Source organism: Lipophrys pholis, assembly GCF_963383615.2.
Source record: "Lipophrys pholis genome assembly, chromosome: 7".
In the NCBI taxonomy this organism is placed as follows: domain Eukaryota; kingdom Metazoa; phylum Chordata; class Actinopteri; order Blenniiformes; family Blenniidae; genus Lipophrys; species Lipophrys pholis.
This window is the reverse complement of record NC_137638.1, coordinates 21,398,891-21,414,556: the sequence shown is the minus strand read 5'-3', so window position 1 is coordinate 21,414,556 and position 15,666 is coordinate 21,398,891. Positions and strand designations below refer to the sequence as shown.

At 41.0% G+C, this 15,666-nt stretch overlaps 1 protein-coding gene across 1 annotated transcript in view; it reads left to right on the top strand.

The window, feature by feature from the left end:
* mctp1a (multiple C2 domains, transmembrane 1a) overlaps window positions 1–15,666 on the top strand; it is a gene marked incomplete at its 3' end in the record, with an annotated part of 134,251 nt that overhangs the window by 65,708 nt on the left and 52,877 nt on the right. The window contains 7 exon segments of the mRNA XM_080468269.1: window positions 341–483; window positions 635–714; window positions 2,659–2,770; window positions 4,345–4,383; window positions 7,779–7,943; window positions 8,681–8,811; window positions 9,480–9,666. Of these exon segments, the coding sequence (XP_080324395.1) occupies window positions 341–483; window positions 635–714; window positions 2,659–2,770; window positions 4,345–4,383; window positions 7,779–7,943; window positions 8,681–8,811; window positions 9,480–9,666 (857 nt within the window).

Sequence of the window (15,666 nt, the reverse complement as noted above, 5' to 3'; positions counted from 1 at the left end):
TGTTCATATGACTCAACAGAAAAGGAGTCACGTGCAACTTGCGTGGGTCTCTCCTTTGGTCTGTCTGATCTAGGAACATCTTCCTGTGATCAAAATAATTTGAGAGGAAAATAAAGGTGAATTTCCTCTTGATAATGACATAAAACGGTACCATGCAATAAGTGGCCATTGAAATGCTTTGGATGCTCCTAATCTTTATTTCTGCATATATTATATCACAGTTTGAATCGTAAAAACCTCCCCCTTTCATTACTTAAAAATATAATATGAATATAGCAATTTTCTTCCTTTGCCCTCTAACAATATTTATTATTGTCATCTGTGCTTTCTTTCTCCTCAGGGACCAGTGATCCATATGTGAAGTTTAAGATAGCAGGTAAGGAGGTGTTCAGAAGCAAGACCATCCACAAAAACCTCAACCCAGTGTGGGACGAGAGAGTAAGTCTGCTGGTGGAAACCCTGAGGGAACCACTCTATGTCAAGGTACAGTGAGAAGTTCTGAACTCCACCTGTCAATCAGCTCTCATATTGAATACATTTCTTGAATATATATATTTGAATGTGATAACTTAGTAGGTATTGACTATTTCTGCAAATGTCCCACTGACAGTTACTTGATTTTGTCCCTTTGTAGGTATTTGACTATGACTTTGGACTTCAAGATGATTTCATGGGCTCAGCGTACCTCTATCTGGAATCACTGGAGCATCAGAGGTCTCTTAACTCTTTTATTTCTCTTCTCATTTTATTCCTTACTTCTTTTCATTCCACTGACAATCTCAAGAACTAAAGTATTTCGTTTCCTCTGAGGTAGTAGTTTTGTTTTTGAGTTACAATATGAGAATATTCATAGCAGCTGGTCTGTCAAGATCAAAAAAAAAATCAAACATTGAGTTTAGTTTCCTAAACCACATTAACACAATATTCACATGGCTGTCTTGCGCTGATGCAGTCTTTTTGATCAAATATAGTCTTTGGCCTCCCTCTAGTGGCAGTCCAGGGTACTCCCATTCATTCCTTCATGAATTAATTTTCAATATCACTTGCTGTTCAAAATTGCACACTAAAACAACGCACCTCTAAATATGCCATGCCGGGAAGGAGTATATCACTCTTTATGTATTATGAATACAATCAATATCTTGGTCGGCGGTAAACTTTAAATTTACCAAGCTTGTTCCAGTGAAACTACATTCAGTTTTGAAAAAAATGAAAAGTCCCTCCATAATGATTGTTGTAGATGCGCCTGTTGCCTTAAACGTAATTGCCTCTAAGGAGCATCTGTCAAAATATATAATTTATTTGCTGTGGATCCAATGTAGACAACAATATTTTTATATTTTCAAAATCTGGGATAAAACCAAAATGTAAAACTTGATGTGAAGGGTGACAGGATGCAGTGCAGAACAGGAGGAACAAAAAATTCTTGAATGCATCAATGAACATTCTTGTCTGAAACTGGACTTTTTTGGGTGAGAGATACCTTTTTCCACTGTTGGAAATGTTGGATGTTCTTAACAAGCCGTGAGCTGTAGATATCAGAATTTAAATAATATTATTGTTTGGTTTGTGTAGTATATTTAAACTAATAAAGGCAAAAATAAAAAAAGAAATGTGCTCGTCCACATTTTTAGCAATCCAGGACTGCACCTTAGCCTCAAATGCAGGTTTTTGGACTGTGGGTGGAAAACAGATATCCCAGAGAAAACCTACATTAGCACAGGGAGAACATGCAAACTCCCCACAGAAAGGCTTGGCCTGGTCTCAAAGCCACGGCTTTTTACGCCACCCTGCAGACCTTGGATCTCCTGCTGCTCACAGTCTTTTGTGCCCTCCATCACATGACAGGATGTCGAACAATCCAGTACAAGTACTGGAGTTTTATAAAGTTTGTTTTTATCAACCTCGCGATTGTAGTTACCACGCCGTGTTTCATCTCCCCCCAAGTGGAAGTTGGTACCAGCACTTTTCCCTGCGGACATTTGGATCTGTTTTAGTCGAAAAAGCACAGGCGTTATCGTAACACTGATGAAGACTCCAGTTTTTTGAAGAGTCCTACTAGGCATCGAGTGCCACAGTCAGCCAGCAGACGCAACGGACTCTTTTCACAGGGGACACGCTGGCATGTCATAGCAGGAGGCGCGAGCACAGGTGGAACTGATGGGTGATTAAAAAAGATTTCGCTCAGCCAATGCAAGAGTGCCTTTTGCGAGTTTGAACAAAAACCTTTCACATAATCATTGTGTGTGCTGAATTTAATTGAATTCATTATTTCTCACTGACCTTCCTGCTGGTCTTGTCTGTCAGCGACAACCAAAGCACCATGTGTTGGCCATGGGCAGTGCAATGCATGGCACTGGTTTAGTGGTCTCCTAAGTGTCTCCTGGATCTTCTGAGGCTTTTTTGATTTTCCTTATACATCTTTAAAGGGACGCGTTATCAGTCAGGTTGCTGCCGTACAGTACAGTAACCCACTGCTCATGTCTGGACCAAAGCAGTAGACTTGATATTCACGTGGAAGTGGTTAATGTACTTTTTAATGTTGAAATTCAGCTTTAATGTGGGGAATACTTCCGAATACCCTGTCTGAACATAAATGTGCAGTAGAAACTTAACAGATTTTTTTTTATGATCCTGATTTAACGTACACCCCTGCAGGACACTGGATGTCACACTGGACCTGAAGGACCCGCAGTACCCAGAGCATAACCTGGGCACCCTGGAGCTGGCTGTTACTCTGTCACCAAAGGAAGGAGACATCAGGGACGCCGTAAGGAATCTATTCAAACTTTTCTTTACATTGTTCAGTCGTTCCTTTTATGTTGTGTGCACACTGCAAATTGTCCTTACTGCTGTGGACCTTCACATTTGATCTGCGTTGCTCCAAGGTTACACACCGAAAAGAATATCTACATGTGTAAGATGTTGCAGTGTAAAAAAGTCTGAAGATCAGTAACATATTTTCATTTACAACCATAAATAAGTTGTAGTGTTAAATATTATGTTCATTAATTGTGTTAGTTTTCTGTAAACTGTGCCTCCGAACATCAGAGGCCCAGAGATGCCGAGCTGAAGGGGAATGTGCTGGCTTCATTCACCCCTAGTTGCTGGAAACTCTTCAACTCAGCAAAATACATATGCATAAACACAAGTGTAATTAATATGTTGTGTAGAAAAGTTACATGTTCAAAGAGCACTGGATCTTCTCTCCTAATTATGTCGGCTCGTGCCTCTGCGGACATGCTCCATGTTTCAGAGTTGCATTTATTTCTGTTCAATTATTTGTTTGGTTAATTGGACCCCTGCATGCTTGATTCGAAACAAGGCAGAGTCATGGGGGAAATATTTTATTCCTTTTGATCTGATGTCTTCATTCTGCTGCTTATTTAGTCCTGTAGTTCAGAAAGTCCACACTTGACAGAACAAATAAACTCTATTTAGGTTAAGCATCATTTTGGATTTCTCTAACTGTGAAGAAAATGAGTACAAGGTTATATCAGTGCATCCTCTCTGTTGCCATCTACTGGTACGGAAGTGTAAGATAGAGTAAACAACATCAGCGGTTACTGTATATAATGGTCTGTTTCACATACAGCTTGTTTTCACATTTCATGGAGCTGGATTCACCCAAGGGAATTGTGTGTATTTACTTGTGAATAGTTATTTTACATGATTATTTTGCTGTTATGTGCAATCAATGCCTCCATTTATTTGTAAGCGATTCACGTTTTTTTCATCAACACAAATAAGGCCAAAGTTCATTGAAAGACCTTCAAAGTTTGATTACATTTCTGCGCACATTCTTCAGTCCAAAATACATTTTGCTTTTGTGTACATTGTATAGTTTTTAAGGGGTTTTCAAGGAGATTTTCCATTCTTGTTTCCAAAGAACACGGTGAAAACCAAGTAAACTGAATAGTTGTCATTGCTGATGTTGTTTGGTACTAGGACTGCACATAGGTAGGCAATAGGAGCCGGTATAAAAAAGAAAATAAGAGCTTGTGATTTTCAAGGAAATTCAGAAATTGGATCTACTCTATACATTACACATATACATTTATATCTGTGCGTATGTTTGTGTGTCGATGCATGTTTGCATTTCTGAATTACTTCATAGCACCACATGACAAGTTGAAGTGCTCACCCACTCCCTGCGCTTACCTAACTTGCATGATGGTAACTGTCCCTCCCTCCTCCTCTAACCCCCCCCCCCCCCCCCCCCCCCCCCCTGCACCAGGCCAGGGCTAATGTCTGAACTTCACTCTCTGCCCTTTAACCTCTGACCCTTCAACCATAGGGGGAGACCGTGGGGGGCGCTCTGTAACCGCTTTGTCTCATTTACAGACCATGCTATTGAGAAGGAACTGGAAACGATCTAGTAAGGTAAACTAAAACAGCATGAAACTCCCCAAACTTCTGACTGTTACTGTAACGCCACTGCCAACTGCACTGCACCTCACCTTCCCTTCTTCACTGGTGTCCTGGTACATGGATGGAGTCTCCCTGGCACTTTCCCTTCCTTCTTCCCTTTCTCCTTTTCTCAGTGGTATTGGCCTTTTCCTTTTTAATGCTCTTTAATTATCATCACCAACTTATTTTTCCACAACCTGCAATATACCACCAGTTTTTTTTCCCCCATCTGAAGGGATGTAAAGTTTCGAATTCAGCTGATTGTGCAGAAAATTCTTTCTGACATGTCACAGTTTCTATAAATATCAAATATCAAGAATGACAGTAAGTCATTACTGTTAGAACTGTGCATTTCCTTCATATGAGAGAAGGTCTATATGGCTCATTAATACATCATAATGTGGACAATACTATGGCTCACAGTTTGATGTAATAATAACGGCAACTATATTTTCAACAATAATTAAAAAATGCTGCATGTTTAAGTGTCAAAGGCTGCGTTCACACTGCAGGTCTTCTTGCTTAATTTTGCATGATCACATGATTTAAAAAAAAACCACAAAAATGAAAAAAACAACAACACAGATTTGGCACTGTGAATGTGTGGGGTTTCACTTGGTACACTGGTTTTCTCCCAACGTCCAGTACCATGCATTTGAGTTGGCATCGTGGTGCCATTAACTCCAGTGCCCCCTGACTCTGACGTGGATAAAGCAATATAGAAGACAGACGAAAATCTTGTCATGTCTTTCCTCCTCCTCCGACACAAAATTCTGATGCTGGTCTCGCTTATATGATGTAAAGATTGGATGAAATGAGTCACAACCATTTAGACTGAGGGGCTCTAAAAGATATCACATAGCCCATGTATCCCAGTAATGACCATGTACAACAGCGGTCAGATTTGAACAGATTTGAAAAACAAATTATTAGTGCTATTCAGCCCGCCTTAGAAAAATCAGCCTGGGTCACATATGCACAAAGAGGTCAGATTCTGGACACGTTTGCCTGCCATGTGAACGTAGCCTAAGTTATTCTGATCTTTTGCTCCAAACCTGAGCTGTTTCTGCTTCCTTGCCATTCCTTCTGTATGGTGTATTGCAGCTGTTGTGAGAGAAAATAAAGTCTCTTATTTGTATTGAAGGGTTTTGAAGGAGTGCTGTAAAATCAGTATTTAAACAGAAAGTTTGTTGATTTTAGCACTCCTAGATCCCTTCAAATCAAGTCCCAATCTATGATTTTCATCTTATTTGAGTTTCCATCCTGCTGCACACAAGAGACTGCTATGTTTTCATTTGATTTGTTGGGATTGTTGCTGGCTGTCGGGTTAAACAGAACGCATGCTGTTCGAGGTTTGCTTCTTCCTACTGGCTCATGCATGAAGCACACACTTTGTTTTTCAGCCAAATACAGCAGAATTAGTATTAGGAACAAATGTGCGCCTGAAATTGGGTATATTCACAGCCTGGTTTGCTCAGGTTTCTCTTGTGCTCAGGCATCCTGTCACTGAACAGGATACAGGCTGTATCTGGAAGCTCTGTTTTACTATAGTCAAACTGTGAATCACACCTAGGGGCACAGAATTTTTTCCCCGACTAACAGTGAAAAGTTTGATCTCCACAGAGAGACATACACATTTGAAGTGTGCTTGGTTGGAGCTGGGCAGACGTCCTGCTGTATCGTGCCTCCCCGAACCAAGCCTTTGAAGCCTCCAAACTGGGCCACCCCGCCTGTGACTCGGGAATTAGCTCAAACACTAACTAACTAGTTACTGTGCTACCCGACCAAAAAAGGCACTGCTCCAGAGTGCCTCCCTGCCTCTGTGCTCTACTGCATTCAGGAGATGGTTATTTTTACGCCACCACTCCCCTTTTTAATGAAGCATATATGGCTGTTCAACCCGGTATAGAACATGCAAACTTTTGGAAGTATTTCCAAATGATAATTGGGAATCAGCAGCATGTTAAATGCGGGTCTCCCTAACTTTGCCACTGGGCAAAATGCTTATTTTGACACTTCAGATGTTTTTCTTCTTCCAAAGAGCAGACAAAAGTTGAACCACGTGCAAGGCAGTATTAGTTCTTAAACTCTCCCCGTGAGTCTTATAAGACTTTAAGCCTCTGAGTATCTTTGTGTGTGATTTCTATCCTGCTGTGCTCTCACAGTGGAATAAGAATCCTCAATCCAAATAGCCCATGGTTGTCTGCAAGCAGAAATATACAGCAACTAAAGCAAGGAAACGAGGAAAAAAACGTTTTTTTTTGCTCCAGTAGGACATAACGCTGACCTCTCATCATTAGCATACAGTGTGTTGGTAGCAAGTAGACAGGAGAAATGAAAGAGGTGGGAGTTGCTGTATGGGAGGTTTTCTTTATTGCGGGGAGCTATTCGCATTGTTTAATGTCTGGAGAATGGAAATTAAGAGGCTCCATCTCCAGATCAAAGGCCTGCGCTTGCGAGGCAGGGTTTGTTCAGAGTTTAATGAAATTCACCCGCAAAACAAAAAGTATGCTAATCAATTTCCCCTAACGAGGAAGGAGCAGAGAGGAAGGCTGAGCGAGAGGAGGAGGACGTGTATTTGTTTGACAAATAAATACCCTACTCTTTGTTTTAGTGAAGGATACTGACATGATTCAAAGAGAGGTTAAATAGGCCTTTAAGTGCTGAAAAATTGCTGAGGAAAAAAAATTAAAAGGTCCAAAAACACACAAAGAGTGATCAGTCTGAATTTGCAGAGCTGTCAAATCTATGGCGGAACCAGATGGACTGGAGAAAATGTACAGAGGCACACTGCAAGCGTGTCTCAATGGTAGCCGGTTTCAAAGATAAAATACTTCTCTCCTTTGTATTTGTTTACTTTCATAATATCTGGAAGTTGTATATAAAAACAGACTGGTGTAGAATGAGACACAATTCTCTGCCAATCTATAAAGAATTGCATTTAACTCTATCGTGCTTGGTGTTTTTGCACCAAGGTGGAAGACATATCAGTTTTGATGTTTCCAAGAAGTTTTGTATTATTTTTGTTTACGTTTCACTTGGTGATCCTTTTGAATATTTCTGGCATGTCATCTGAAAGCAAGTGTAAACTCAGTAAAAATCATTTTGTGTATATTTGGTGTTGTGGGTATTTTGCCTGCTCTTATCTGTGTTGTCTAAATGCCCCATGGTTTTTCTTTTTTCTTTTTGTTCTGGTAGACAATGTGTGAAGTGTAAACAAGCCTTCTTTTCCTCTCAATTAATTAATGCATACTGTCTTTGTGTTTATTCAGTGGGTGTTTGTGTACTTGCCTGCATATGTACAAATATTTGTGTAAATGTTTTATTGGATGTGTGTGTGTGTGTGGTTGTTTGTCCGCCTGCTGCAGTACCAGAGCATGCGACTGTCAGATGTGCACCGAAAATCCCAGCTGTGGCGGGGTATAGTCAGCATCAGCCTGATAGAGGGTCGCGGCCTGCAGCCAATGGATGACAACGGACTCAGCGACCCTTATGTCAAATTCCGGATGGGTCACCAAAAGTACAAGAGCAAGGTATACACCCACCTGTTCAATTCTTCTTCTTTTTTAAGCCACATCATGACCACACAGAGCTTTTCTTTGTCTCAAAATGGACACGTAAACACTTCCATATCATTAGAAATCAATCAGAATGAATGTCAATCAGAATGAATTCAATCAGATTAACAGTAAAAGTGATCATGAACATTCAGCTTGTGACCTTTTCCATTTAACTGCTCTGATTTACAATGAATTTAATTCATTATTTTAATTTTTCTTGAGAGAGCACCAACCAAAACTTTTCGTTTCACATGTATGTATTCGCATGTGTTTGCGGACCGTCTATTGTTGTTCTTCTCAGTTCTTGTCCTGACAGTAAACCAACAGTTAATACTTGAAGTCCCACATTATGGAAATATTCTTTGGTTTTGACATCATATAAAGCAACCTTCTTTTCTAAACCATTATTAGGTGCATCTCAGTATGATTATTAAATATTTAAAGATGTATCACTTTAGAAAAATTCAAAGCATTCTTAATTGATTGAAAAATGACATCATATAAATGTTTGATTTACTGTATTGGACTTGCATGTCTTATACACTCAATTCATACAGAAGAACACAAAACAGCTTGAATTGTTTCAGTTAATGTGTAATGAATTTGAAAATTTCACTTGTAAGATGCACATGAATTTGTTCATTATACAACACACACTTGCCTCACACAAACAACTAAGATGCATATATTGGCTTTTCTGATTTATCCAGACGATTCCTAAGACCTTGAATCCCCAATGGAGAGAACAGTTTGATTTTCACTTATATGATGAGCAGGGAGGCTACGTGGACCTCACAGTCTGGGACAAAGATGCTGTCAAAAAGGATGACTTCATGGGGAGGTACAGTGATTTTTACCAGTCTACAACATTAGTAATTGTAGCCAACCACAATTATCGATAGCGTTGACTTCACAGGCTTATTAAAACAGGGCTGTTATTCCTTAAAAAAAGCTATAACATGCTCATATTTGCTCTAAAACTAATATGTTTGCAACTTTGTCTGGATTCATTCATGTTCCAGCAGAGGTTTTTTTTCATAATCTAGCAATCCCGAGGAAATTTAAACACCGGTGTTTGAACTGTTTGACCTAGGTCCAGTAATTACCATTGGCCTGCCTCAATATCAAGCTTAGATATATCAAGAACCTGCCAGAAAATCAATTTATTCAAGCTAAGATGCTCTCAAGTGCCTACTAAAAGGTATTAACTGTTCTGGCTTTGGCCCAGTTACGTCCAGTTGAGTATAAACGACATGTGGTATGGGCAATGTTGTTAGACTGTATTAATTACTATGTGTGTGCAGAACAGTGTATTCTTGGATATTGAAATATTTATGACGAGACAAAACAAAAAAGTAAATACTTTAAAAGGAAGTCAAAAGTCTGTATTACGTTAGTTGTTCATTTTGCAGACATTCTGTATGGATTAGAAATTTGCCTGCACGTGTCAGTCCACAAAAGCCACTGTTCTTTATGTTATTCTCTTTCACTGTTAAATCTTCATTGTAGGTGTACCATTGACCTGTCGCTTCTTAGCAAAGAGCACACACACAAGTTGGAGGTGCCACTAGATGAAGGTGAAGGTGTGCTGGTTCTGTTGGTTACGCTCACTGCCTCCGCTGCCGTTTCTATCTCAGACCTGTCGGTCAACATGCTGGATGACCCGCATGAGAGGCGCCAGATCACGCAGAGATATGTGAGTATTTTTTATAATGGATAGTCATCCTTGTTTTGAGTTTAATATTATATTGTGTAAAAAACAAAAACAAAACTTTAAACACTTTAATCTAACTGAAACGTTTCATAAAGAGCTCATTACAATGCAAAAATCCTGTGATCTTAACCACACTATCATCCCCCATCCATCCATCTAGCCGTCACTTGCTTTATCAGGTAGGATAATGAGGGCTGGAGCCTGTCACTGCCTTCATGGGTCTTGAGGTAAACACAGAAAAAAAAATCACTACGGATGAAAATTTAACCTTGGCATGTATGCAAGTTAGTTGTGACTGTCTTTTCAACATATTTCATATTACCTGATTTTGATGGGTCTGGTTCTTCCCTGTGGACAGCGTTCAGTGACCCTGAGCTGAGGGACAGATATTACTCCACTGTTGAGATCTGCATAATGGCAGCACAGGCTCTCGGAAACCAGAGGAACGTGGTGGATGGACTCTTCATGAAAACATGGTTAACGGTTCATTCTTTTCCCTTTCACTCATGGCCAGCTGGGATCAGCATCTCGATTGGTGTGTTTTTCATGAATGAGTCTTGTGAAAAGGGGTGTTTGCCTTTTTTATCAGTGACTAAACAGACATTCATAAATTCCTAGTTTTGCAAATTGACGGGGTGAAATTTGCAGTTATGGTTTGAAAGAGAGGCTGCAGGAGTTGAAGATGCACTCAAGATCAAGAGTTCACAAAAAAAACAACATTTTATTTTTGTTTTGTTTTTTTAGTTGTTTAGGAATAAATGTCATGATCCTTACCACAAGCAGTATTTTGCGGTTACAACTCAGAGTTGCTTTGTGGCTGTTTACATTTATGATGAAATCATTTGGCCTTGGCTACTTGAATGCAAAATCCTCCAGCTTATTCATCAGCTGTCATTAAGTTTGCTTGATGTCGAATGAGTATAAGAGAGAGAAAAGCGAGCCCGAATGCCCCATCTGCTCCAGAGGCCCTTCACTTGTCACAGTGTTTTCATGTCTTTGTCTTAACTGAGTTAACCCTTCACACCCTGTTGTTCTCTCTCCTTTTACCAAGACACTCTCATACACTTCAATAGATTTGATACACGGATAGTCTTCATGTGGGACTTTTTTTTCCCTATGCATTGGGAAGTATTGTAACTCAATTCAGGAGTCATGGCTTCTAGATGTATGTTTTCTTCATTTTAATTTGAATCTTCGAAAAAGAAACGAACTAAACACAATCTGTTTGTTTAGTCACTTACTCCATTAAACCCCCCTGAGGTGTTGCTGTTGCCTATGCCTTTATGGGTCCATTTGGTTTTATCTGTTTCTGTTAGTAACCGTATCTTATATGTGTCTTTGACTAGTATACAACAAGGGCTGTGTGTGTTTGTGAGATTATAGAATATTTCACTGCAATGGTACTTCTCAGCTGGTGGGTGTTTGAGTGTTTTAATGTGTGCATAAGCTCTGGTGGCCGAACATCGGTGGCACGACCTACATAACTATAGCGGTGCTTATTGGCTAGCCACAGGAGGTCGACCGCTTTGCTTCGTGCTGCAGAAACGGACCGAAATCAGAGGGGGGAGCTCTAGGACTGAGGCACAAATACGCTGTGCCTCTCCTGACTGTCACAAAACGAGGGCGGAGACACTGAGCGAGTGTGTGTGTGTGTGTGTTTGTGTGTTTGAGTGAATGTGTGTAATAGGGGGCGAGAGGTACAGGGTGAGGGTTGCACTGGGAAGGGAAGGCGTGTAAAATGAAAAGAAAAAGCTATTTCACCTCTCTCACAACTTGTGCAGACCCCGTTTTTCTGCTCGACTGAAGGCGACACATTTTACTTCCTTCACCTACCTCTTTTCCTGCCTCCTTCTCTCGCCCGCAGTCCCCATTTCTGTCCCACTCTCTCAGCAACCTCGATTCTTTGTCTGCCGCTGCTTTGGCCCTCCTGTTAGATGAAGGGATGGAGAGATAGAGGGGGGAGAAAGGTGGGGGTTTGCAGATGGAGGGGCACAGTGAGGTCGATTTGACGACTTGAATGGTCCGTACCTATTAACATATTCCCTTTACCCTAGACTGGCAGTCTTTCAGTAGGAGAATTTAATGCAGATGTACCTTATCAAAAGCACTAGTATGACCAAGTGCCAGCACAAATACATAACAGTGCTGTTCAAAGCCTGCTAATCTGCTCCGCATGGTCATGTGTAGGTGGATGTGTAGGCACATTTACTGGTATTATCAGCTTAAAAATCAGCAGTCCAGGACAAGGTCGTCTGAAGCATTCACCAAAACAAGTACACACATACATGCAAAAATGGCATCAATCAGTGTTTGCTATCTAATAAAGTGGTAGGAGTAGGTGAAAGAATATAATTTATCACGGCTCCAGAGAGCAGATACCTGCATAGAGGACATAAATGCAGAGGAGACTATTACTGTCTGATCTTGGGTCCACTTTAAGCAGTCACAAGATTACTTTTGGTGCAATATAGCAAGACAGAATGAAGATTTTGCATGTATACATGCATGTTCAGCCAACTTTAAAGAACTAACTTTCGAACAAAACCATCCAGTCTTCATTTTAGATAAATTTTATTTTCAGTCCTACAAATGCCCTTTGCATACAAGCGTACAAGCTTTACATAAACCACACCTCAAATGGTCACAGTGAGGTCACTGCAGAATTTGGCAGGTGTTTTTTCCCCCATTTCAATCTGTAGCAATTGATGAAAACCGATAACAGACACCTGAGTGCTGGGATCTGCTCGCACCGAGCTCATTAATGTGTGCCTCATTCGAGCTGCTCTGCATTGTGATGACTTTCTGTGTGTGTGTGTGTGTGTGTGTGTGTGTGTGTGTGTGTGTGTGTGTGTGTGTGTGTGTGTGTGTGTGTGTGTGTGTGTGTGTGTGTGTGTGTGTGTGTGTGTGTGTGTGTGTGTGTGTGTGTGTGTGTGTGTGTGTGTGTGTGTGTGCGCGCGCACATGTATGCATCAGGCCTCTGTGTACATATTTTACCGCATGTATACGTGTTGGTGAGTGTACAAGATTTGCCCCCACGAGCTACTTTGAATGCACCTTACAGCAGAAGTATATGCAACATGGTGCAATACACTCACTCACAACTGCCTTAGATGTTCTATTGCTCGCTGTAACCTTTCCTTCATCCCTAATTACTGTTTCCCAGAAGTAGAGAGGGGACGGGGGGAAGAGAGGGAAAAGGAGAGAAAGAGATTTATGCATTATGATGGCAAAGGAGCACACACACTAATGGCTCTTAATGGGCCTGAGGTGGCCACGAGATGGGTGGATGAGAGAAGGAGGACGTGGTGACCTCCGCTGAAGTGGTGGCACTTCACCAACCACCCCCGTGTGTTGTACTGCGCACAGTCACACACACCTGCAGTACCTCTCCCACCCACTCTGGTGCACTGCTCTGAGGTGAAGCCGGAGCACAAAAATATGGACAGGAAGTGGGTGCTGCTCTGTAGTGTGGGTCGTTCAGAAAGCAATCATGACAGGAAATCTTGACAGACAGCAGTCCCAAGTTGACAAACAGGAGTTAGAATTGAAGTAGAGCAAGGATGTTGTTGCCATTTGGTTTGTTTTTGAGCATCTGATCCAACATTGCCCTTACTGAAGAATTACTGGGCTGTGTGTGTGTGTGTGTGTGTGTGTGTGTGTGTGTGTGTGTGTGTGTGTGTGTGTGTGTGTGTGTGTGTGTGTGTGTGTGTGTGTGTGTGTGTGTGTGTGTGTGTGTGTGTGTGTGTGTGTGTGTGTGTGTGTGTGTGTGTGTGTGTGTGTGTGTGTGTGTGTGAAATGTTATGCAGTGGCGATGAAAGGTGACATGCTGCATAGATGACAGTGAGTCAGAAGCCTCTGCGCTGATTCATTTGTGTGTTTATGTGGTGGTGGAATGTGACAGGGACGGGAAGGAGACGTCACAGTGACAAGATGTCAGTCATAGACAAGACCGGAGTTTGTCTTATGAAAGCCAACTCTATCCTTCCATATTTCTCTTTTCGCTTCTGTCCGTCTCCTTTTTTCATCTCCTCCTTATCCCCGTCACTCCACCTTCATGTTTATGGGGGGGTTTGTTCAGACATAAATGGGGGGGGGGGGGGGGGGGGGGGGGGGTTGGGTGGTTGCAGTTCTTGGCCTCTTTTCATCTCCCTTTTTCTCTACCTGTCTGTCCAGTCCATCCACCACTGTCTATCTTTCTGATGAGAATTTGAATCCTTGTGGAGGATGGGTGGGCTCTCTCTACCAGTCATGGATTGAGGCTGAACTCTAACTGTTCCCTTAGGGAGCCTATATGGTGGGAGGAAGGGATAAAGAGACATTAAGTGGTTGAGGGGGTGCACAAAATTGCTATATCCATACATTTAGGAAGTAATTTTATTTCATTTCTGAATGCAATTGTTTTGTTTTTTTTATATTATTATGAAAAGCATGGGTGTGGAAACTTTTCAAATGGTAAGCATCCAACCACAAGCTAGAGAGAGGAAATATTTATATTCATGAGCAGTTATTCACTGAAATTAAGTTTGTATTTCACCAAATGACAAACAGATAGATAAACAAAACAAATAATAATTAATATGGAGTTAAAAAATAACTTGATAGAATTCAGGAGATGTGAATAGGCTTTGGTTTATTCAATAACAATTCAAGATTCAAGTTCATAGTATTGATGTTTGATCTGCAGCCCTGCAGCTGGATTTCTTTTTACATCATGCAATGTTCTGCTATTTGAACTCCAACACATTAACCAGTCCCCCATTAATTTTGCCCTCATCTTTCCCCTGTTGCCTCACTCATGCCCCCTTTCTTACCCTTTTTCTCCCTCTGTCTCTTTCCCTGGCTGTTCCCCAATAATCACAACAAGCAGTGGTATCTCCAGACCAATCGAGCCTTTAAATCGACAGTCCCTCTCTCTCTCTCTCTCTCTCTCTCTCTCTCTCTCATCTCTCTCTCTCTCTCTCTCTCTCTCTCTCTCGTCTCTCTCTCTCTCTCTCTCCTCTCTCTCTCTCTCTCGTTCCCTCTCGTTCCCTCTCTTTCTTTCACACACTCTACCCTCTCATCTCCTTTAGAGAGCTTTTGGACAATGATATCGCTGGAAACAGGCAGAGTCTGACAGAGTTGGTAATAATGAATTAAGTCTGTAGCCTGGCCCTGACTCTGCAATTTAAATTATAATTACTCCTGTGGGGATGGAAGGGGTTATTGCCAGAGAGAGAGAGGAGAGAAGGAGAGAGAGATGAGAGAGAGAGAGAGAGAGAGAAATTGAAGTGAAGTGAAGTGAAGTGCATTTCCTCTCTGCTTTTAAGACACACCGACAAGCTACTCAATTTGGCTTCAGTATAGGTTTTCTGTGCATGTGTTTATACCTGAGTATTTGGGTGCGAACAAAAGCATGACTTTATGATCGTGCGAGTGTGCTTGCTGGTGAGTTTGTGTCTCATGGCCAACGCGTTGATCTCCACAGGATTCTTCTCCATTCATCAGATTTTCAGCCTGGCTAGTACACAATCCTGTATTTTCTGGCTATTGAAACCTTGAACGTGCAGTATAGCAGCTCTCATTGGAGACAATCACAGGGATCTATGACTTCTCTGCAGGTCATTTTATGTTTCCTTCTTAACTATGCTGTTACTGCCAGACATGTTTGACCTGACTTTGTTTACTAACCATGATATGTCTATTTAATTGTAGCAAAACAACTTTTCACCAAAGCACAGTTTAGACTTAATTTATTCATATTTTTAAGAATAAATGTACATAGGTCTTCTTGATGATGTTGATTTCAGGTTTACTATTTTCTATGGTGCTTTTAGTCTAACGTTTCATGATCATGGATTCACTTCTAATTGCCAATATTTGTTTGTAAATAACATTTCTTCAAATCTGATATTTCTTTCCAGTTGATTTTCATGTAAAAAGCACAAAGTCAAGAATATGAAGCATTTCAGAGAGCCAAGTGCCGCTGTATTGCAGAATTAAATT